This window comes from Theobroma umbraticum, unplaced genomic scaffold (genome assembly GCF_002168275.2).
Source record: "Theobroma umbraticum cultivar Fairchild unplaced genomic scaffold, ASM216827v3 scaffold_4.1, whole genome shotgun sequence".
Classification (NCBI taxonomy): domain Eukaryota; kingdom Viridiplantae; phylum Streptophyta; class Magnoliopsida; order Malvales; family Malvaceae; genus Theobroma; species Theobroma umbraticum.
In genome coordinates, this window is record NW_018397258.1 from 8,323,320 (window position 1) to 8,346,264 (window position 22,945).

Consider the following 22,945-nt stretch of genomic DNA (forward strand, 5'->3'; position numbering starts at 1 on the left):
ATTGCAGAGAAAGCGTGTATGGAGAAGGGTTGAGGTGATTTATGTGAGAGGCAGACGCTAGCTCCTCCTTATGGGCGCCGCAAATGTTTCTGAATGAGCCCACAAATGCAGACACCAATGGAAGGAGAAAGAAAAGAGGAAATAAAAGGCAAAAACAGAATCCCATGCATGACTATCACATGAAGGATTCTGTTCCTTTTTCCAATATAATTATTTCAATTTCAAAAGACCCACATATCCAAAAATCAACAACAACATCTTGGCTTCCTGTTTCCGAGGATGAGATCGCTCCCGTCCATTCCGTTCCATTATTATTTGCTTGGTAATCTGGATTCCGGAAGAAGAAGAAGAAAAACAAGAACCCTAGATTTGATGACTAAGTGTGCTGGCTCTTGAAAGCTATTGCCCACCTAATAATTTTGTAAAACACGCACACAAACTCTGCGATCTATTTCTCAGCCAAAGCCGTTGTTTTCACCTCCCCACCCTAATCTATTTGAGGGTAAGCTGTTGAACTTGTTCTGAAATCTGACCTGCGTTGTTTGTTTCCCAATAATGAGGCTCTCTTTCTCGCTGTAGGCTGTACTTGAGATGTTCAATAATGGAGAAAGAGAGGCCTATCAGATTCAGCAGCTGTCACAGTAATCCGTGATGTTTAAGCTAAGCTAAGATAGACCATTAGTCTGAAATTGATCCCCTTGTGTCAGCTCAAAGGATTTCAGAGAAAGTGAGATAAATTACAACTTGAAACGTGAAAATTGTTATAGTGCTACAGCAACGGCTCCGGCTACATACATCATACAAACATCTTAGATTCTTAATTTTACATGTTGTCAGGGACAAAGAAGACGCGTGTCTTGTACTGCTTGGTTGTCGATAAATATTGACAAATAATAATGTTTTCACAGGCTATATCAATCAATCTGAGATTCTTATGTAAAATGGCCTACCATCTCCCATAATTAAAAATAAGCATCTATACACAATTAGGGAGGCCATGATAACTGCTCTAGCTAATAACATCTGCAGGTCTCTGATTGCACATTGGATTTAACTCTGGGATCCACACACACCCCTCCTAAAGCCTAATCCAAATTATTAGTATTTTCAAATTTACCTATTTTCTTCTACCACATTAATGTTTATTTTGGCAGGTAGCTCTGATCTAACCTACAATCAACCCAACTTCATGTCATGCAATACCCTTTATTTTCTCTTCTACTCAAAGGCCAGAATTAATCCCATTGAGTGTTTAATTTAAACTGCTCTTAATTAAGCCTCCAAATGAGAGTGATCGAGTAAGGTATATGCCCCTTTAGTTCTTTACCAACTAGCTAGGACTAATACTAGTATTCTCCTTTGAAAAAATCTTGGGAGTATCCTTTCTCAGTTTGGGTTTCAAGGGACCACTTTTTTCTTTTTTCCTTCTCCCTCTCAAACCCCACTTCATCCTTTTTTATTTTTTTCTTGTGTCAGCTCAAGAGGAACACTGACAAAAGTTTCATACTCCCAGCCCCTCTGGAAACTATCCAAAAATGGTCCCTCAACGCCCACAAAACTGAAATTAAAATTTGAACAACTGTTGACACGCCACCTCACAATGACAGCAACAAAAAACAATACATATATAGAATCTTAAAGCAAACCGTTTAAACAACCTTTAAGAAAACTTATCCGCCTAACTCCACTCTGTTAGTCTTGAAGCGCTTTCCTAACTACAGGTCAGAAAATTATTAAACAATCCCCCTCTGCCTATTATCTCGCGATTCTAATTAAATGGAAAATGCAGCACAAAGAGTTGTAATCAAACAAGGAACAAAATCAAGTATGTCACCAACATCTAAGATATTCCTACACTACCAAACGGCAATTGTTTTCCCTTGTGTGAGAATATTTGCATTTAAATAAGAGATTTGAGATTCACAGATTACATTGCAATTTAATTTATCCCCACATTAATTCTCATGACGCTGACGCCTTTCTAATCATTCTTTAAACGTATGTGCAAATACTTTTGCAAGGTTATATTTAATTATTATGGTAAGGTATACCCTTTCTTCGTTTAAATACTTGCTCTAAACGCATATTGCCTCAAGGCATTTTGTTAAATACCCTGTAGAGAGATTCCTATACGTACCTTGATGAGGCGTTCTTTTTCCATCATGATTTACATTAGTCAACTTGATTATTGTCACGTATGTAAATGATAATGATAATTTGTATAGATGTATTATCATGTTAAAAGGGGAAAACGAAAAAGAAATTAAGTTCATTGAAGAGCTGGCACGGAAATGTTTTTATCATGCAACTACATGGCCTAATTTGATAGCTCTTGATAAATCCAAGGGGGCGTGGAAAATTTTGGAAACATTACATCAACATGATTAGCGTAACACATATCTAGTTTTATTTTATTAAAAAATTCTATGGGAGTAGAAGAAAAGGATACACGGAGGGGACCAAAAATAGAAAACACTCTTGCTTACCCGTCTCAATCCTCCACTTAGGAAAAGAAGAACAAAAAAAAAACTAAGAATGTGAAAACAAGTAATATGAAGCTAATGTTGGCAAATTCATCATCGTTTAAAAATGGGAAAACAAGCGTTTAGCAAACCCTTTGATTGCCCAAGGACAAGCCTGAGTTGTCAGCTAGCACCACATGACGTTGAGTTCTCGGCATTCAGCCCCATGGGCTGGCCTGGGAGGTTTTAGGCAAGGTATTTGTGCTTAGTAGTCAGCATCCGGATGAATGATGAGCCCACAGGGATGCAAACCACCAACAACATGATTGTTTTCCATTGCATGAAAGGGCTCACTTTTGGCAGGAAGGGAAGGTGCCTGGATGCTGATTTAGTCATACTTTTGGCTAAGATTTGGTCGCACGTTTAGCTACCTTTACTCTCATATTATTCGAGCATTCATGTCCAAACAAAATTATAATTATTAAGTTCTCTAACTTTAATAGTTTATAATAACATACATAGTACAGGGCATAGAAAATCTAAAAGAAAAAGAAAAATAAAAAAAAAGACTGAATCACTTGCATATCATCCCTCGTATACTTTTGGATTTGATCCATTCCCTTGAAAAATTAAACACTATCCTAAACACCCTATCTTAATACCTTTAGTCCTTAAAAGGGGAAATGTTGATTCTAAATTCAGGAAACCAATAATTCATACCATTGTCAAAGTGTTTTCAGATGAACATATTACCCACTGAGCATGGCACAAAAAATATGAAATCGGTTTCAAAACTAAAGAAATAAGTAAATCAACACACACTAATCAACAGCCGCCCATACACATCAATGCTCTCACCATCACAAGCATAAATCCACATTCAATTTTCACATCTAATATTTCTACGAGCAACCAACTCGAAAACAACTTATCAAAGATAATAGAATAAATATAAGCAATCGGATGAATGGATAGTGTTGAAGCAACCTATGGATATAGTAAAAATACATACAGACCAATAGGACAGGATGGATTTTTTCAATTAAAGCAAATAGCCAAGACATACAACTGATGCAAGCTTTCCACCTTATGGCATAGATGAAAAAGTACCTTGCTTTAATAGGATTAAAGTTCTTCTCACAACTCTTATCACACTTATGAGAACTCAATGCAAATATGACAAATCCTACGGTTATTAATGACCATGCAAGTCTACAACATCATGGACCCCAAAAAATAATCATTCAACAATTAATTGTCCTAATTATGAGGAGCTGGCAACAGGAATCCAGTTCTCCATATAAGCCTACTAGAAGTCATTTCTGCACGGAGATCACAAGACTCTAAAATCTTGCGGGTCCTACATTTTTTCTTTCTTTCTTTCTTTCTCTCTCTAGTTAGTATGACAATACAATTGATGTAACAATATTAGATTCACATAATTTAGAAGATGTAACATCGGCTCCCATAGATGGTGATACTCCCAAACTCGATCAATGAGAAGAATTCACAGTAGAGACTGTTGGGGAAGTAATGACAGAATAAAAGCATAATCTTCTCTAACATTAACTTCTAATCCAACATCTTCAATTAAATCAAAGGTCAGATGACTATTCTCACAGCTTGTCACCACAAATCATATTTACCAGTATAAGCATCGTGTTCCATTAAATAAACACATTCCCCTAACACATAGATGACTTTCTCAGGAATGCATTTATTTCTGATAGAAGCTTGATATCCTTACTTTTGACCGAATGGTCATGTCACTGAATTCAGCTGATGTTTTTTCCTTCTGCTAAATTTCATCAACTACCTAAAATTCTGAAGCATAAGGCATATCAGCCAAGTTACTACCAGACCATATCATGGATTTTCTCTCTTAGAGTAGATTTGCAAGCAAAGCAAAACATTTTCCTTGGAGATTGTTACACCAAGATCAAAGATAAATTTAACACTAATGAATGTTGCAGCAGCAACAATATATTCCTTCTAATCCTTTGAGATTCCACTAGGTGGCAGCTGCACCATTGTCAAAAACCTTAATCCATATCAATGTTACAATTTGATTTGATTCTTTACCCCATTGATTCAAATCTTATATCTTCTCTTCTAAATTTGTTTAAAACAATTTACATTCTTAAGAATTTCCTAATGAGTGAGAAAAAAGTCTTATAAACTCTATATTTGTTTGACTATTTTCACTATATTATTTAGAAATTACGCGTATTTGATCATAGGATCTTTTAAATGAACAACATTTCAAGGGGAAGATGTTTCTTACAGTTCCCCCTTTTTTTTTTCAAACATTTAAGCACACAAAGACAACAATTACATATATAAATGAAAGTGCTTATAAATGTGGTCAATGAGCATGAAATGTTTACCAACAAATTTTTACTTTCAAAATATTTTGCTTTCTAGTATGTATACGAGTATGATATTAATAGTAAAGCATAAGGTTTTATTCTCAATTCAAGACTTTCAGCAGCCCTAGCATTCCAATGTTCAAAATATTTTGTCAACATCTTTGGTATATGTATTCAATTGCTCTCAGTTATGGTTTGGATCTACATGACTCTTTAAAAATCATTTACAGTGGTTAACTTCAGTTTAAAGATGGGGAGATCAAAAGGGAAGTAATGAAACGTTAGATTTGCAAGTTGATAGAAACAAAAACAAAAAAATAAAAAAAGTAGATGAATTTGGAATTGACCATGACATGCTACCAACTGAAATATTATTAGTGTTATGCCTTACAGCAGTTTAATCAATAATGGAAGGTTGCCGAATAAATGAATAATACAAGATTTAAAAGAGAAAAAACTCACTTCATCCTGCATTCGTCTATGCTGATGTGCATGATTGCAAGAAAGTTATTGTTTGTTCTTCATTCATCAACCTGATCAAAATTTTTCATAATTTATTAACAGATTACATAAAGCATTAAAAGCTAATGACTCCAGTGAATTAGTAACTACACCTCATATTCAAAGCTAAGCCAAAAGAGAAGAAATAATCCAACTGCCACTGCTAGCGGTATCCTCCTGTGATCTAATCTTTTGAAACCCGAACAACTATGCCAGTTGGTGAATGGGCAGTTTTGAGATGTCCAGATCCAATCAAGTCACGAAGGTGAAATCTCATATCAAGAGGAGACAATCGAAGGCGCTTCTTCTCCAAAGGGACCAACATCATTTCTTTATATCTTCTACGATTTAAAAGAGAGATGAGTTCCTTCCTTCCCTGAGTACCGAGCAAAATAAGAAACTGTAAGTACAGTGCTGACAGAGTAGAGGACTAAAAACTTAAATATCTCCCTATAAAATATAAAAGCATTCTGACCTTGCTAGACCTAAACAGCATCTAAATTATTCAAACTGTTTAAAATGTTTTGGAGAATAAGTATCTATATGTATGCAATTCATACTCAAGTATAAGTCCACAGGTTTTAATATTACATCCAGTTCCTAAGTTCAGGCTCCTTCCGACCTCTTAATTTGATGGAACTGAAATATGCAAAACCAAAAGTTTTGGCAACTGGGAACCCAAAATAACATAATTCAATGGGATTCTGTTTTAAATATCTGTTTTAACTTCTTTTCATAATCAGCAAAATGGACCGTTACATTTACTGTATAGTTCCAACAGTGCGTTGGTATTTTTATAAATCCAAGCACCTAATTCACAATATGCCCACAACTTGGGATACATAAGTAAGCAACCTATCAAGGATAAACATTCTCCCCCTTCTTGGCAAAACAAAACCTATCATATTGCCTCAGAATTATAGGAACCTAACAGACCTGGTGAGTGAAAACACTGAAACTCAGTGAACTTGTAACAGATGGAATATGATAAGCAAATATTTACATCCACTAGTTGTTGCAGAAAAATTAACTAAAAGAGGTTATTTACCTGGGAGATGCCTTTCAGTATCGAACCAATATTTGGGATTGCAAACCAATACATATTTGGATCAATCAATTGGCGAGTCTGAAAGGAAAATGTCATTGTTAGAACAGAAACAGACTCAAGGGGACATCAAGCATGTTTAAGAGCAACCATGCATTAAGAGGAAAAGAAGAAAACTAAAGGGAAATGGAATTGCATAAGTACCATCTGGGGGAAAATTAAAAAGAAAGACAAAAGGAGTTATAAAAACCCAGATATGCATTCAACTAAATAAAAATATAAAATCAGTGAAAACCATTTTCATGTGCCAGTTTACACTTGTCCATTCGAGTAAATCCATCCAGTGACATTAACAATATAGGATGTAATTCTAATTTGATCTAATTACTGAATTTAATAAAGGAAATCACTTTTATGATGTAACACAGCAAGTAGTCACATGATATATCCAATCATGGAATTTCAACAAACTGAAACAATATGACAAATTCATCAGAAGCAGAGTTCACTTACAAGAAGGCCAGCATTGATTAGAAGGGAGATGTGATCATCTTTCACCCTTCCTCCTAGTGATAAGAGTGAACACTGCAGGAAAGAAAGAAAGCTATGAAACTACAGACACAACCATGCATGCACATGCAATTGGTAACTCAAACAAATAAAGGTAATAACATTCTGCAAAGAATATTACTAACAAAATGTAGAAGGAACATAATCCTGATGACAAGGCATTCTTCTTAAGTAACATGAAAATTTCATGATATAAGATCTCAGAAGTCATCACATTTAACCCACATGTCATGTATTACACATAAATATATGAGTCTGCCACTATATAAACAACTTGATAATCAGTAACTCAAAATTGTTTTAAAATTTTCACATCATAACGAGTTGATAAGTGTGTCAAGCACACCAAATGTACACTTACCTATGACTAAAATAACTAAATATATCAGCACCCAAAAATAATAATAATGTTAAAGACTGATATATATTGTTATGTGTTAGGGCTATTGTAGGTTTAGAACCGTTTTAGTCTTTTCCATATTCTCTATTCTATTATAAATAGAATGCCATATTGTGGAAATAGACCTTTATCAAATATATGAAAGTAGTTTCCATGTTATTAGAGCCTACCTATCCAAAACCCTAAAAAAAAAAAACCCAAAACCCTAAAAAGAAAAAGTCCCAAAACTAAAAAAAAGGGAAGAAGGAGGTACTCATCGGATCATTGTAACTATGTGGATTTGGTTTTATTAAGATTGGTAGAGCTTGTTAGTCGAATATGAGGTTGGTTAGTTTTTGGTGTGTTAATTTTTTTTAATAGTGGCGGATGGAGTCAGAAGGTTGTGAGAGTGTGGAGGTTGTCCTCACATCACAAAATAGTTGATGTTATGCTAGCTAGAGATGGTTCTAATTTTGTAGAATGGAAGTTTCTAGTTAAAGTTAAAGTAAGAGGACTTGGGAAGGAAGCACATCTTACTGAACCCTATCCAGATAAAGAAGATACTACCAAGGTATGGATGACAGATGATGGAAGACTGTTTTCTTGGATTGTTAGTTGTGTTGATAGAAAGATGGTTTTTTCAATGCAACATACTATGACGGTTAAAAAGTTATGAGAGTTATTGCATGAGTGTTTTCCAGGCACAAAGAGTATGAAGAGATTGCACATTTTATCACTAGAGGTTAGTCATCCAAGTCAAAATGGACGTACAATTATGGATTATTACTATGATTATAAGTGTGCTATTGAAGATTCTTACACTGCCATGCTACTTTCTACTGATATGGCTCAAATGAAAGAATACCTTGAGAGATTGTTTGTCTTTGGTTGGCTATCTGGTTTAAATTTAGAGCATGACATGATTCATTCTCAACTCTTGGCTAACAAGGATGTTTCTTCATTGTTTGATATTGTTATCACTGTACTAAGTGCTATCAAGGAAAGTGTTTTTACTACTAATGATATGTTTGATCAATCTCTGCCTTAGTCTGACAAGGTAATAATGGGTTTGGCTATGGATATAGAGGAAGATCAAGTGGGGAATAAGGCAATTTTAGAGGAGGTCGTGGTGGAAAAGGAATAGATGCTCATGGAGGTCCAAAAGTGTGTTATAATTATGGAGAACAAGGTCACCTTAGGAATCAATGCTCTAAACCCTGCAGAGACAACAAAATTATCATTATCAGCCTACTTCACAAGGGTAACAACAACAACAGCAGCAGCAGTATCAAGTCACCTCTAAATTTGCTAATGCAGCATTACAAGTTGGCAATTCTACTTCACCCCGCATTGAAGGCCATGTGATAGGAGTTTTCCAGATATACGCAATTCCAGAAGTCTCAGCAGCCTTCATCCTCTTCTATTGCAACCTTAGTTTAAGCCAGGTAATCCCGCAGCATGTCTTTCTTCTTCATTTCATCACTGGGTCATTGACTTAGGTACCATTGACCACATGACAGGAAATTCAAGTATTTTTATCCACTTATAGGCATTCCAATCACTATACTATATCACTGTTGCTGATGGGCATGATGTAGTCGGAAGGTTTAAGATAATTAGAACTCAACAATTAGGCTTGAATGGGGTTGATTGTGTTTGGAACAATAAAAGATAATTGGGTTTCAAAGAAACCTCTTGAATAAAACTTCAAAATAAACAAAAATTAGTAATAATCCTCTATCTAGGATCACCTATTTATACTAGCTAAGATAAATCCTAATCCTAAATAAGACTTAAGGTACTAAAATTCTAATAAATATAAGAAAAAGAATCTCAAACTAAATAAAATAAAGAAAATAAAATCCTAAGCTAACGAAAATACTAAATAAAATAGAATTCTTGATGTGCCTGCATCAGTAACCTCGGGTAAAAAAAAAACTCAACTCCGACAAGTAGGCCTTAACATACTCCTCATAGATGTCTAGATTTACTTGTTTCAATTCTTCTTCATTACTGCCTTCAACTTCAAAATTTTCAGCAGATAAATACCCAGCAATTTTACTGATTTTGCTACTTGTGGGACTTGAAGTTGCCAATTGCTTAGCCTCTTCTTTAAAAGGATATGAAGTATACCTCTTGTTGTCCTTGTAAAAGGAATAGGTATTTGACTTCGTCTTATAATCCATATCATGATCATACAACTAAGGTCTACCAACAAGAATATGACCAACATCCATTGGCACAACATCACATAAAGCCTCATCATCTAAATTACCTCCCATAGCGAATTTCACCAAACAATGAGTAGTTACCAATACCGATATCCGTTCTTTAGTCACCTAATCTTGAAAGGGTGAGGATGTTTGCTTGTAGGAAGCTTCAATTTATCTATTGCCTCTTTTGAAATAACATTTTGCATGCTTCCTCCATCAATAATAAGATCACACACTTTACCTTCACGAACAACACGTGTGCGAAAAATGCTTCACCTCCTCCATCTTTTGCTTCCTCATTGATGGTTGTAGTCATCATCCTTCGTACCACTAAGGACTCACTTGTGCCAGATACACATCAATTTTCTCTATTTCCTCATATTTATTATAAATGGGTTCTAATTCCTCCTTAAATTCTGCTAAGTTCACCCTTCTTTGTGGGCAAGCAAAAGAAGTATGTCCTTTCTCCCCACAAGTAAAACATCGAATCTGGGAATTGCTACATCCTGTATTTGTAGAAGAACCAGAATTATTTTATCCACCATAAAGCATTATACTTTTGCCTTTATCGTTCTTTTCAACATTGGTTGCAACCCCATTAGTTTTATTGGTTGTGGTAGCCTCTCGGTAATTTGTAAGTATGTTTCGTAACCTTGTCTTGCTACTAAATAGTTTTGCTAATCAGTGTAATATAAGGCCTTTCTAGCACCATAGCGTGAAACTCATTTTTCCGTTGCTAAAGCATATCGACGAGCATCTTCAATAATGAACAAACGAACTACTCCCATCTCGTCTCTAATAAAATGATTTAAACCAGCAAGATAACAAGAAGTAATTTGTTCATTACTCTCTATTAACCCAACCCGAATTGATAAGTTATTTAACTTCGATGTATATTCCTCAATTGTCATGTTATTTTCTTTCAAGCAATGAAACTTTTCATATAATTCCACAGTATAATCACATATAATTCCATGGTATAATCAATAGGCAAAAATTGCTTTCATAATTTACTTTTCATGTGCTCCCAAGTGATGATTTTAAGCTTCCCTTGTCGCGCACATTGCTCTTCAACTCTCTTGCACCATTGACCTTCAATTTTTGCTTTACAAATAACACTTTTCAATTTTCTACCATGGTTTTCCGCTCAAAGTAATTTTTCAAACTAGCTTCTCAATCCAAATAATCCTTTGCATGAAACTTCCCATGAAAATCAACTACTTCAACCTTAATTCCTTGACCATTTAGATCAAAGGTGTGTAGTAACCAGCCTTCCAATCCAACTCTTGCCACTTGATTTACAAGTCCATCTCATGTATCAAAATTCTAATAAATATAGGAAAAAAATTCAAAGTAAATAAAAGAAAGAAAATAAAATCCTATGCTAATGAAAATACTAAATAAAATAGAATTGTTGATGAGCCTACATCAGGTCAACTACTAAAGTCTTAGGTAGTGTTAGTACATTTGTTAATCTGTCATTTCCTTTATCTTCAGTTTTGCATCTTCTTAATTTTCCATCAAACTTGATGTCTATTAGCCAAATAACTAAAGCCTTAAATTGTTACGTTGCCTTCTTTCCTGGTTATTGTCTATTTCAGAATCTCTTGACTTGGAAGATTATTGATAGTGGAATGAATCAAACAGATTATACTTACTAGATGAAGTTATTACTACTTCTATTGGTGCGTCAATTGCCTATTCTAGTGATCTTTCCCCTTTCCAACTTCACTGTCGACTTGGTCATCCATCTTTATCAGTGTTGAAGAAATGTATCCTAACTTAGTATTTATGTCTAGTTTACCATGTGAGTCTTGTGAGTTTGCCAAGCACCATGTGTGCCATATGTGTCTAGAGTTAATAAGAGGCTACGTCTGTTTTTGAGTTAGTTCATTCTGATGATTGGGGTCCATGTCTTGTGACTTCAAAACCGATTTTAAGTATTTTGTAACATTTGTTGATGATTTTTCCATAACTACTTGTATTTTTAATAAAATCTAGATATGAGGTGTTTTCCATCTTTGTTACGTTTTATGCAAAAATTCATACTCAATTTAACCCTAATATTAGTATCCTTAATGATAATGCTAAAGGGTGTTTCTCTAATTGTTTTAGTTCTTACATGATACAAAATACTATTATTCATTAGTCTTCTTGTATTGTTACTCCTAAGCAAAATGTAGTAGAGAGAAAATCGTCATCCTATGAAAGTTGCTAAAGCATTAATGTTTCAAATGAGGGTTCCTAATGTTTTTTAGGCTGATGTTCATACAACTACATCTCTTATTAGTCGCATGCCTTCATCTGTTCTTCAACGTCAAACACCATATTGTATCTTTTCTCCAAATCAATCCTTATTTCTTAACCTCCCAAGCTATTTGGTTGTACTTGTTTTGTTCAAGATATGCAACCCCTTGTTAGTAAGCTAGATCCTTGCTCATTAAAAAGTATATATTCTTAGGTTACTCATGTACATAGAAAGGCTATCATTGTTACTCACTAGAGTTAGGCAAGTATCTTGTTTCTTGTGATGTCACATTCTTTGAGCATAGTCCTTTCTTTGCTGGTCCTCCTTCCTTTGTTTTTGAGACAGAGACAATAGATGATATCTTGATTTATACAGTGAGTACTCCTAGTCTTGATACTCCATCTGTTTCATCTTAACCTCCTATCACACAGGTGGTACACCTGTTATCATGGCGCTGATGCAACAGTTCTTCAGCCCATAGATAAGTCGTCCGATTCACTTCTTGTACTAACTTCTACATCATCAGATCTTGATCTTGATCTCCTTATTGCTCTTCAAAAAGGAAAGCATCAATGCACACATTCCATCTCTTCTTTTGTGTCCTATGACCATCTTTCTCGTTGTTCTTGTTCCTTTGTTGCTTCTCTTGATTCAGTTTCACTTCCAAAGACTTTTATTGAGGCATTATCTCATGATGGTTGGCAAACAGCCAGCGAAGAGAAAATGTTGGCTCTTAAGACTAATAGTACTTGGGATTTAGTTTCACTTCCATCAAGTAAAAAGGTCACTGGGTGCAAATAGGTGCAAACAATAAAGGTGAATCTTGATGGAACTATTCCTAGATTGAAAGCCCAATTGGTAGCTAAGAGTTATGCTAAAACATATTGTGTGAATTATACAAACACATTTTCTACTATAGCTAAATTAACTTTTGTTCGTATATTTCTTTCTTTAGCTGCTACTCATCATTGGCCTTTATACCATTTGGATGTGACAAATGCATTTCTTCATGGTGACTTAAAAGAAAAGGTGTATATGGAACAACCACCTAGGTTTGTTGCTTAACGGGAGTTTGCTAAAGTGTGCAGGTTGAGAAAATTATTGTATGGCTTGAAACAATCTCCTAGAGCTTGGTTTAGGATGTTTAGCGATGTGGTATTGGAGTTTGAACTGTCGTGGAGTTCATGTGATCATACTATGTTCTTTCGAGATACTGAAAATGGTTGTATTTTGCTGATTGTTTGTGTTGATGATATTGTGATTACAAGTAGTGATCAACAAGGTATTCATGATCTTAAGGTTTTTCTTTAAGCAAAATTTCAAACGAAAGACTTGGGTTCCTTAAAATACTTTGTAGGGATTTATTTAACTCGCTCCTAAAAGGTTATATTTCTCTCCCAAAATAAGTATGTACTAGATTTGCTCAAAGATGTTGGATTATTTGGAACAAAGCCTTGTGAGACTTCTATGGAATCAAGCGTTAAGCTTATAGCAAGAGTGGGAGGCATTTGTAGATCTTGAAATATATAGACGGCTAGTTGGTAAATTGAATTACTTGACAGTGACTCGTCTTGATGTTTCTTTTCTAGTGAGTGTAGTAAGTCAATTCATGTCAGCACCTACTACTATGCATTGGGATGCTTTGGTTCATATTCTAAAGAATTTGAAAGAGACACCAGGCAAAGGGGTCGTATATGGATATCATCGACATACTTGAGTTGACGGCTTTTCTAATGCCTGTTATGCTAGGTCACAAGATGATAGAAAATCTACTACAGGATATTGTGTTAGTGGCAGGAAATTTGGTATCATGGAAGAGTAAGAAGCAGAATGTGGTAGCAAGGTCTAGTGCAGAGTTCAAGTATTGTGCTATGGCACAAACTACTTGTTAGCTTATGCGGATTCGTCATTTGTTGGAGGAAATTGGTTTTGCAGATTCATCTCCTATGAGATTGCGGTGTGATAATCAGGCAGCTATGCATGTTTCTTCTAATCTAGTGTTCCATGAAAGGACAAAACATATTGAGGTTGATTGTCATTTTGTACGAGAGAAAATTCAACAAAAATTGATATATACTTCCTATATGAGCATGGGAGAGCAGTTAGCAGATTTGTTTACTAAGAATCTTTCTCGAGTTAGAATTAATTATATTTGAAAGAAGCTGGCCATGATCAATATCTGTGCTCTGGCTTGAGGGGAGTGTTAAAGACTGATATGTATTGTCATGTGCTAGGGCTACTGAAGGTTTGAGGTGGTTTAGTCTTTTCCATATTTTCTATTCTATTACAAATAGAATAGCCACATTGTGGAAATAGACCTTTATCAAATATATGAAAGTAGTTTACAAATAAAAACAACAAACAAACACATGGCAATCAACATCCAAAACAAATTTCAAAACGCTATTGAAATACGAATTACAAGTTGGCTATAGATCCAGAATGATTACTTAAGGAAATGGTTTGAACCACTTGAAGTACGACACAAGTAGAAAATTTATCTGTAAAGGACATCGACAGATTAATTACAAAAAGCTTTTGGCATGTCAAATCTCCAAGTGAAAGGACGCTGTGGTAAGAGATTAAAATTAGGTACTATAGTTGCATCATAAAGAAAATTAGGATCACTTGAACCTATGCCCATTTTAACAAATGTTAACACCTCTACCTAATTCAAGAAAAATATATGTACATCTGTCTGTTCTCTGTATCAAAATTCAATAAAGTAAGAGACCAAAGAGAAAAATACAAAAGCTGGAGATCCAAACTAAAGATTTAATAGACTACTAGTGGCTAGGATCTATTACTTTGTAAAATAATTTTAATTATAAGAACCAATGTTCCTCAAAGAAACTTTCAAGACAATACCTTATAACGGGGGGAAAACTAGGTGCACCACACATGGATTATAATAGACAAGCATGGTAAACACAAAGAATAAGCATCCAGACATACAAACACAAACAGACACAGAAAAAATGTTCACACAAAGACTCAAAATTGTACTCACAGAATGCAGTTGGTGACTCAGGATTCCAATAAACACAGTTATGTCTATCTCGAGTAGAGTAAAAAGTAAATAAAGAACACAGTTCATTGGTGTTTGGGTCACTCACGAGTTCTTGATGTTCAATGCTAGGTTCCAACTTGGATTCAATAACATACGCTTTAAACCACTTAAAAACTTCGAGATCACCTTGTTTCCTCTCTTCCATTCTTCTGATAACATGTTCCATCTGTACAAATATTATGGGACACTGAAAATCTGTCAAAATGTAACTCGCATAGTTCGCATTGCAACAAAACAAGCATCCCTTATTAATAATGCCAAGCAACATAGAACCTAATTTCTCAATCAGAGGCCAGTCCAGCTTGTAACAGACTCTCAGTTTGAACTATTGACATTAAAGTTGAAAACTAAGAATGACAACCTAATCATCCTTAATCAAATGAATTCACAAATATCAATCAACCAACCTGCTTTATATAATCATCTAAAAGCATTATACCATGATCATCTTGCCCGGTATTTAGTTTGAAAATGCGCACAACTTTCTCCCTCCTTAGAGACTGCACAAAAGAGAACACATAACATAAACCACATGAGACAAAAAGAAAAAGTTATTCCATATATAACTGCAGGAGAGAAAGTTGAAAAAAGTATCGCAATCAAAGAAACTCCTAACAAACTAGAACATATACATGCTCATTTCACAAAAGCCAGGCACTCACTGTACAGAGAGAATCTTTTCTTATCATTTTTCAGCCATGAAACATGTCCCAAATATCTATTTTACCAAGAACCACATGATGTATTAATCATGAAACATACACGTCTAACTAAAAATGCAAAACGCATATGGATCTAGTTCGAACTTGTAAAGTAGGTGATACCTTTTTCTCCTGAAAAACCACGTGATGCCCTAGAGAAATACATAAAGTGCAGAAAATCAACTAGAATATATATACAAATATATATATATCATAAAATAAAGTCCAACAACTTGGATATAAAATTTGAGGCTTCAGCGTAAAATGCAAGACTAACATGCCAAACACACAACTAATTATAATAACTTGAATAAACTTTACTTCAGATTGCAACAGCATTTAAACCAAAAATAAATAAATAAAAGCTTTTTTATTGCTACTCTCAAGATTCAATTAATAAAATAAACTTTTGGCCCAACTTAAATTGAATCATAATTCAGGAACAACTTCGTATGCAAAGTAATTTTCCAAATTTCAAGGTTAAGGAACCAAACCTCTAGGTCCCTATCCACTTGAGTTCTGTCCTTTACACTGCTATACAATTGTGACTGCAAAATGAAAGGCTGAATTGCAGCCTACGAAACAGAACCAAATCAAATGAATGAATTTTAGCTTTACAGCTTTACACAAAAGTTACATAATTAAAATTACGCATTGCAACCCAAAAACCTTGCTTTTAAAATTGAAAATTGCTAAATAAACTATTTTCAGAAGGAAAGGTGGAAATTTAGGAAAAAATACCAAAGCCCCCATGAGGTTTAGTAGAAAATACACCTACCCTCCCTTAATTTGAAAATATCCTCTTACCCCCCTGAAGTTTCGTGAAAATACACTCATGAGTGTTAATTACAGAATTAACATTAAATGAAAAGACAAATATACCCTTTTTAATTATTTATTGTGTATTTATTTTGTTTTTCTTTCTCTTTTCTTTATTTTTTCTTTTACACAAGATTTTTTTAACTACAAAATTATGAGATTAGTTAGTTGTGAGATTTTATTTGTTTTAAAATGATCTTTAATCACTATCAAATTAAATTTCAATTAAGTTATATGTTACGCCAATTACATATTAACATTTTTAACTTATCTTTAATTCGATTACATATAAACTTTGAAATGAATGTATAAAATTATATTTAGTTAAAATAAACTAATTACCACTGCTTTCAAAAAAATAAGGTTTAGTGATAAAGAATTGATTAAAACTCAAAAAAGAAAAACCAAAATGACCGTACTTTTAGTATTTAAAATAAACTTTGAACAAATATTAGTTCGGTTAACAAAATCCTAACACCAGTTACTTTTTTGAAAAAGATAAAGAGCGTATTTCAAACTAATGGGGTAAGTTTATATTAAACAAAAAGCTCATGAATGAAAATTATTTTTCTTAATGAATAATATATAATTTAACACATAATTAAGTTATATTTAACCTAACTTTTGATAACAATTAAAGATGATTTACTTTAAAATTAATAAAAATTTTCAATAGTAATTATAATAAATTAAATCTCACAATTTTGTAACTACGAACAAAAAGCTTTGGACAAACAAAAAGAAATAGAAAGAAAGAAAGACAAAATGAAAAAAAATTAAAATATAAAATGCAGAAATAAATAACAAAAAATATGTTGTCTTTTTGTATAAAATTAATGAAACATACAACACCATTACAATTTAGGATAAGTGTATTTTCAAAGGAATTTTTCAAATTAATGCGATAACTGTAGTCTTATACAAATCTGAAAGTTGCTTCGTACATTACCCAGAAATTGAAGGAGAAGTAGAGAGCTGACCTTATCAATTTGAGGAAACTGAGCTCGCATTATACGAAGCGCCACCAAAGTGTCGCTGAAGGTAAGATTTTGCTCTGCAAAATAAGAGACCAGTCATGATAAACATTCGCTATAAATCAAAAGGAAATATTATGTTTTTTGCTTAGGTGAATTAACTGGAATTGAAACGTGAAGTTTCATACCAAGAGAAAGAGAATGATCAGCATCGCTACTTCCGGCCTCGATCTCTTCCTTATTTTCTTCTCTTGTGCGTTTTTTCCCTTTCTCCATCCCTAATGAGAGAAAATAGTTCCCTTTCAGAACCCTAACACGGCGGGAATTCGAACATTTGCGGCGGAGCCCACGTCTCCGACTTTGAACTTTTCAGTTTGGATTCAGTTGTTCAGCGCTGTGACGTGTAATTATAGTTAAACTGAAGTTTTTTAATTACATTTATCCATATTTTATTTATTTATAAAATGGTTTTTTTTTTGGTTAAATTTGAGCTGCATTTACGTCAGCTCTGTGCCACACTTCCACTATTATAGTTAATTTGACTGAAACAAGAAAAAGGGAAAAAGAAAAGATTTCTTCTAAATCTCTAACGAAAACCACAGAAAAAACCGCCGTCTACACCTGAATGTTGAAACCAACCAAACGACCGCCTTCATTGTCGTTAAACTTGTTCTCTGTCTCTCCCGCTAACTGACTTACAGCCTAAAAACAGAAAACCAGAAACAGCTTTAACATTCTGAAAGATCTCAAAAGAAACAAAAATTTTCCCTTTCTGCTCGTCCGTAAAGGTTTCTTCACTGCTCCCCACGGGCTCTTTCCACTTTTAGCAAGTTTTTAATTTCTCTCTTTACAGGTACGTGCATTCATTGATTAATTCAGCCGTTAATTATTAATTTTTTTCTTTCGCTTCTTTGCCCACGTTGCCGACAGCATTTCTTTTTATATTTAATTATTACTTTTAAGGTGTAGAAATGTTGAAACTTTGAAAGACTGAACTGGCTCTATTCTATCTCTTTCAAAGCATTTGGTTTGGATGTCAAATTGTAGTCGACAATGCAACTGTCGGTGCTTTACTAGTTATTACTGTTATATTTGATTCCTTTCCTCTTTTTCTATTTCCCTTTTTGCCCCCTGATTCTTTCTTCACTTGCGCTGTATTAATTCCAAATTTCAATGCTTTGATTTGTCTATTTACTGTAACTGCCCAACTGTTTGTTCTATTTGATCTGGGTTTGTCCTCTTTCATCTCTGCAATATCTTTCTCTTCTGTTGTAAGGGTTTAATGAATCCTTTTTAATACTACGGCTCTGTTATTTATTTCACTGCCAATGCTTCTTTAATGTGTTCTATTGGATTCAATGTCTGTAATATGATAATGGTTTAGTCCTCTAAATGGTCTTATTTCGTGCATTTTCCACCACTGATTCTTGGAATGAATGGTTTTGTATTTATTAATAGCCGAGGAGCTGAGGGTGCGTTGTGTGGGTCTTTTTGATATAATTGCTTTTGAAATTTTGTATGTATTTTGTTTTCCTATCAGTTTCCTATGAATATGCGAGTTGGGGAAGAGTCAAAGACACTGCTAATTTGAGGTATTTTCTTTGAGTGAAATATTGACTTAGTTATTTGGATATTAAATGTATAGTTAGTCTTTTGAATCCAATAATTTGATTTGTAAAGATTCTTTCTTTATTTCCTCTCTGTATGTTGAAGTCAAAGTAGAAGGGAGATCCTTTTCCTCTTTCTTCTTGGTTTGGTCGAAAAGAGAAAAAAAATATGACAAGGGGAAGAGCTGATGCGAATCCAAGGAAACGGCTAATCACTTGGATGGTAGTTTTGGTTATCTGTTGTGGTTGCTTCTATGTATACACCCGAAACAACAGTTCATCCGCACTAGAGTATGGAAGTAAATCTTTGAGGAAATTTGGTTCTTCTTACTGGCATGGGGATGAAGATACTGTTGATACTTCTGCTAAACTAGCTGAAGATGGAGATGATGGTGTTACGCTGAGGAGTTTCCCTGTGAGTGAAATTTATATGAGCCAACTTCTTTACCATTTTGCACTTGTATTGGTTTATGGATGACCTGATATAAATTGTTTTTGCTGCTAATTGCTTTGTCAAAGGTTTGTGATGATCGACATTCCGAGCTTATTCCTTGCCTAGACAGGAATTTTATATACCAGACAAGATTGAAGCTGGATTTATCTTTGATGGAACACTACGAAAGACATTGCCCACAGCCTGAAAGATGCTACAATTGTTTGATTCCTCCTCCACCTGGGTACAAGGTGAAGCCTTGCTCTAGTTTTCTATGTTAAATGGAATTAAGAAAAGTTCATAGGTTTCTGGCCGTGCAGGTTTAGGCATTATAAAGTGTTTAGTTCTTGATGGTTTCAGATACCTATCAAGTGGCCCAAAAGCAGGGATGAGGTATGGAAAGCAAATATACCACATACCCACCTTGCAACGGAAAAATCTGACCAGAATTGGATGATTGTCAAGGGTGACAAGATTGCATTTCCTGGAGGCGGAACTCACTTCCATTATGGGGCAGACAAGTATATTGCTTCAATGGCAAATGTAAGTGAATTGTCCTGTTCAGGAAGGAAAAAGGACAAAATACTGGTTATTTGAATATATAAAACTCAGTCTGATCATCAGCAGTAATCATATTCATGTTTTCAACTGGCAGATGCTGAACTTTCCAGACAACATTTTAAACAATGAGGGAAATATTCGAACTATTTTTGATGTGGGTTGTGGAGTTGCTAGTTTTGGAGGATATCTTCTTTCGTCTGATATCATTGCAATGTCTTTAGCACCAAATGATGTTCATCAAAACCAGATCCAGTTTGCCCTGGAGAGAGGAATTCCTGCATATCTTGGTGTTTTAGGGACAAAGAGACTTCCTTACCCAAGTAGATCTTTTGAACTTGCACATTGTTCACGTTGTAGGATTGATTGGCTTCAAAGGAATGGAATCCTTCTTCTTGAGCTAGACCGGGTACTCAGGCCGGGAGGTTATTTTGCCTATTCATCTCCTGAAGCATATGCCCAGGATGAAGAAGATTTGAGAATTTGGAGAGCAATGAGTGCCCTCGTGGAACGAATGTGTTGGAAGATAGCTGCTAAAAGGAATCAAACTGTTATTTGGGTCAAACCCCTGACAAATGACTGTTACATGCAAAGAGAGCCTGGTACTCATCCTCCCATATGCAAATCTGATGATGATCCAGATGCAGTTTGGGGTGTTCCAATGGAAGTTTGTATCACTCCTTACTCCAGTCGTGAGTACTTCTGCCCTTTGTCTTGTATATTTCATCTGATCGTCTGCTTTCCCTATCTATGAACTATTGCTACATAAATATTGTACAGAATTTTGTGAAATTCCTTCAAATTTAGACTGAAGTAAGTATCCAATGGATTCTTTCCATCTGCAAGCTAGAATTAAACATGGACTATTGCTACATGTATGTGTTGAAGAGACTAGTGTAAAGCTCAAGGACTTTAGACTAAAATAACTTTTTCTACCAAATATGCAAAGTAGAACTAATCATGTTGACACAGCACTCTTTTTTAGATAGAAATGACTTTTAACTTTGAAGCCATTGTTTTAGAACGAAAAGCATGCTTTAGAGTCTAGTTACTCTTGTATTCCTTTTCAATGAGATTCTCTACTTACCTAGTGCAATCTTCTGGTATCTTAATGTTATTGCTTTTTGCATCTGTAAGTTGTAAAAACTATATGCAGAAAGGTAGAATTAAGCATGCATTAATGATTGATTTTTTATCTATTCTTTTATAATTTATGACAATTAGGGAAGTAAACCTCTATTGTCAATATTAAATAAGGAGGAGAATTTCCCATAAAATTTTTATTTCTCAAAAGAAACATTGCTCTGTGCCTTGCTTTCTTGTTGCATTATAAGCTGATTCCATGCTAGAAGAGATTAATGTTGGAAGTTGACATGCTGTTTCAATCCAATCAGAAATTCAGAAAGCAAGAGGGAGTGGGTTGGCTCCTTGGCCTGCTCGTTTGACTACTCCACCTCCCCGTCTTGCTGATTTGGGCTACTCTGATGAAATGTTTGCAAAGGACACGGTAATCTGTCTCAAAACTTCTACCTATTTATCTGTGCATGCATTAAAGAAGCTGGTTTACGACAGTGGTTGATGTGTTGCAGGAACTTTGGCAGCGAAGAGTTGAAAACTATTGGAATCTTTTGGGTCCACATATTGAGTCTGATACAGTGAGAAATTTAATGGATATGAAGGCAAACATGGGTTCATTTGCAGCTGCTCTGAATGACAAAGATGTTTGGGTGATGAATGTGGTGCCAGAAGATGGACCTAACACTCTGAAGATAATATATGACAGAGGCCTGATAGGAACCGTCCATAACTGGTATGTTAAGAATTTTAATTAGACAATTAATTTGACTTTGTTTGTTTAATATGCAATGGCTTCTTTTAGCATAGTCCTGCTTCGAGGGGGCCAAGGAAGGTTGTGGTGAGGATTTCCAAATAGACATGCTGATACTTAGTTTACCTTCAGAAAGGTTAATAGTTAGTTTTCTCAGGGACTAAAGAGTGTAGCAGGCAGGGTCTAGACTCCATAGGTTCCAAGAGACCAAACAGTTACAGCTCCCAGATCGAAGAAGTTATTAACAGCTAATATGAATCTGAGTAATCGACTGCTGCAATCAATTATCAGAAATGTTCTAAAGCCCTTCTACATATGCTTTACCTAAGTGTAAGCAGTTTTTGCTTTACCCTGAATGAAATAAGGGGAAACCCCTGAGGTGCAAGATTGTTTTGCAGGACATAACCAGCCTTGGAAAGATCCATTCCCAACACCCACACAAACACAACCCCCCTTTTTCAGTTCGCATTGTCATATATTTCATTTTGTTCTGCCTTGAAGTAATCCTATTGTTGCTAAAATTCCTGTGCCTGGCAACTAACAGGTGTGAAAGCTTCTCAACTTATCCAGAACTTATGAACTCCCTCAATGCTTGGACTGTCTTCTCTGATATTGAGAAGAAAGACTGTAGCATTGTGGATTTATTAATAGAAATCGACCGTATCTTGAGGCCTAAGGGTTTCATCGATGTTAATGATAAGCGACGACGGTAGGTTGAATAAAGAAATATTTAGGAGCATTACACTGGGAATCATGGCAACACAGACTTTCAGCTGGACTCAGAGCAAGATGAGGACGTAGTGCTCATAATTCAAAAGAAAATGTGGCTTACAAGTGAAAGCCTTAAGGATTCGGAGTAAGAGAGCAAAGTTCGAATTCAAGAAATGCCTTTGACTTCATAAGGTCCCATCATTGCAGGGTTGGCACAAACAATGCCCATTTCTACAAGTTTAGTAGCCTTGTCTTCTTTTATTTCTCTTCCATCTTCAGTGTAGAACATAGAAGACAGCTTATCCAGAATATTGGTCCTATTCCTCTCTTTTTTTACACCCATTTATATTGATTAAATTCATAGATTGTGTAAGATAATTATTCTTTCACCAATTAATATCCTTGAATAATAAATGTAAGATTACGCACTGTTGAAGAGTTCCTTTATTCAATTGCG

The 22,945-nt window shown here is 34.8% G+C and overlaps 2 protein-coding genes across 3 annotated transcripts; one reads left to right on the forward strand and one right to left on the reverse strand.

Annotated features, from left to right (window-relative positions):
- Window positions 1-5,019: 5,019 nt before the first annotated feature.
- On the reverse strand, window positions 5,020-18,090 carry LOC110413147 (Serine/Threonine-kinase). The gene is made up of 10 exons (XM_021423861.2): window positions 17,973-18,090; window positions 17,540-17,745; window positions 17,358-17,431; window positions 16,053-16,133; window positions 15,265-15,357; window positions 14,904-15,023; window positions 6,891-6,962; window positions 6,381-6,458; window positions 5,446-5,708; window positions 5,020-5,364 (listed from the first exon to the last, which is right to left on the reverse strand). Exons 2-9 carry the CDS (start codon window positions 17,625-17,627, stop codon window positions 5,517-5,519), a joined length of 798 nt encoding a protein of 265 aa, XP_021279536.1. The 5' UTR covers window positions 17,628-17,745; window positions 17,973-18,090; the 3' UTR covers window positions 5,020-5,364; window positions 5,446-5,516.
- Window positions 17,793-22,917, forward strand: LOC110413146 (putative methyltransferase PMT3). 2 transcript variants are annotated; one of them, XR_002444924.2, is made up of 10 exons: window positions 17,797-18,204; window positions 18,892-18,943; window positions 19,065-19,373; window positions 19,478-19,642; window positions 19,752-19,934; window positions 20,047-20,641; window positions 21,344-21,456; window positions 21,539-21,759; window positions 21,935-22,107; window positions 22,322-22,346. XR_002444924.2 is itself a non-coding variant. In XM_021423860.2 (9 exons), the coding sequence occupies exons 3-9, from the start codon at window positions 19,128-19,130 to the stop codon at window positions 22,488-22,490; spliced, it is 1,692 nt and encodes a 563-aa protein (XP_021279535.1). In that variant the 5' UTR covers window positions 17,793-18,204; window positions 18,892-18,943; window positions 19,065-19,127; the 3' UTR covers window positions 22,491-22,917. The 2 variants fall into 2 exon arrangements, 1 of the variants encoding a protein (XP_021279535.1); XM_021423860.2 differs by lacking the exon at window positions 21,935-22,107 and having other exon boundaries at window positions 17,793-18,204; window positions 22,322-22,917.
- Window positions 22,918-22,945: the final 28 nt, after the last annotated feature.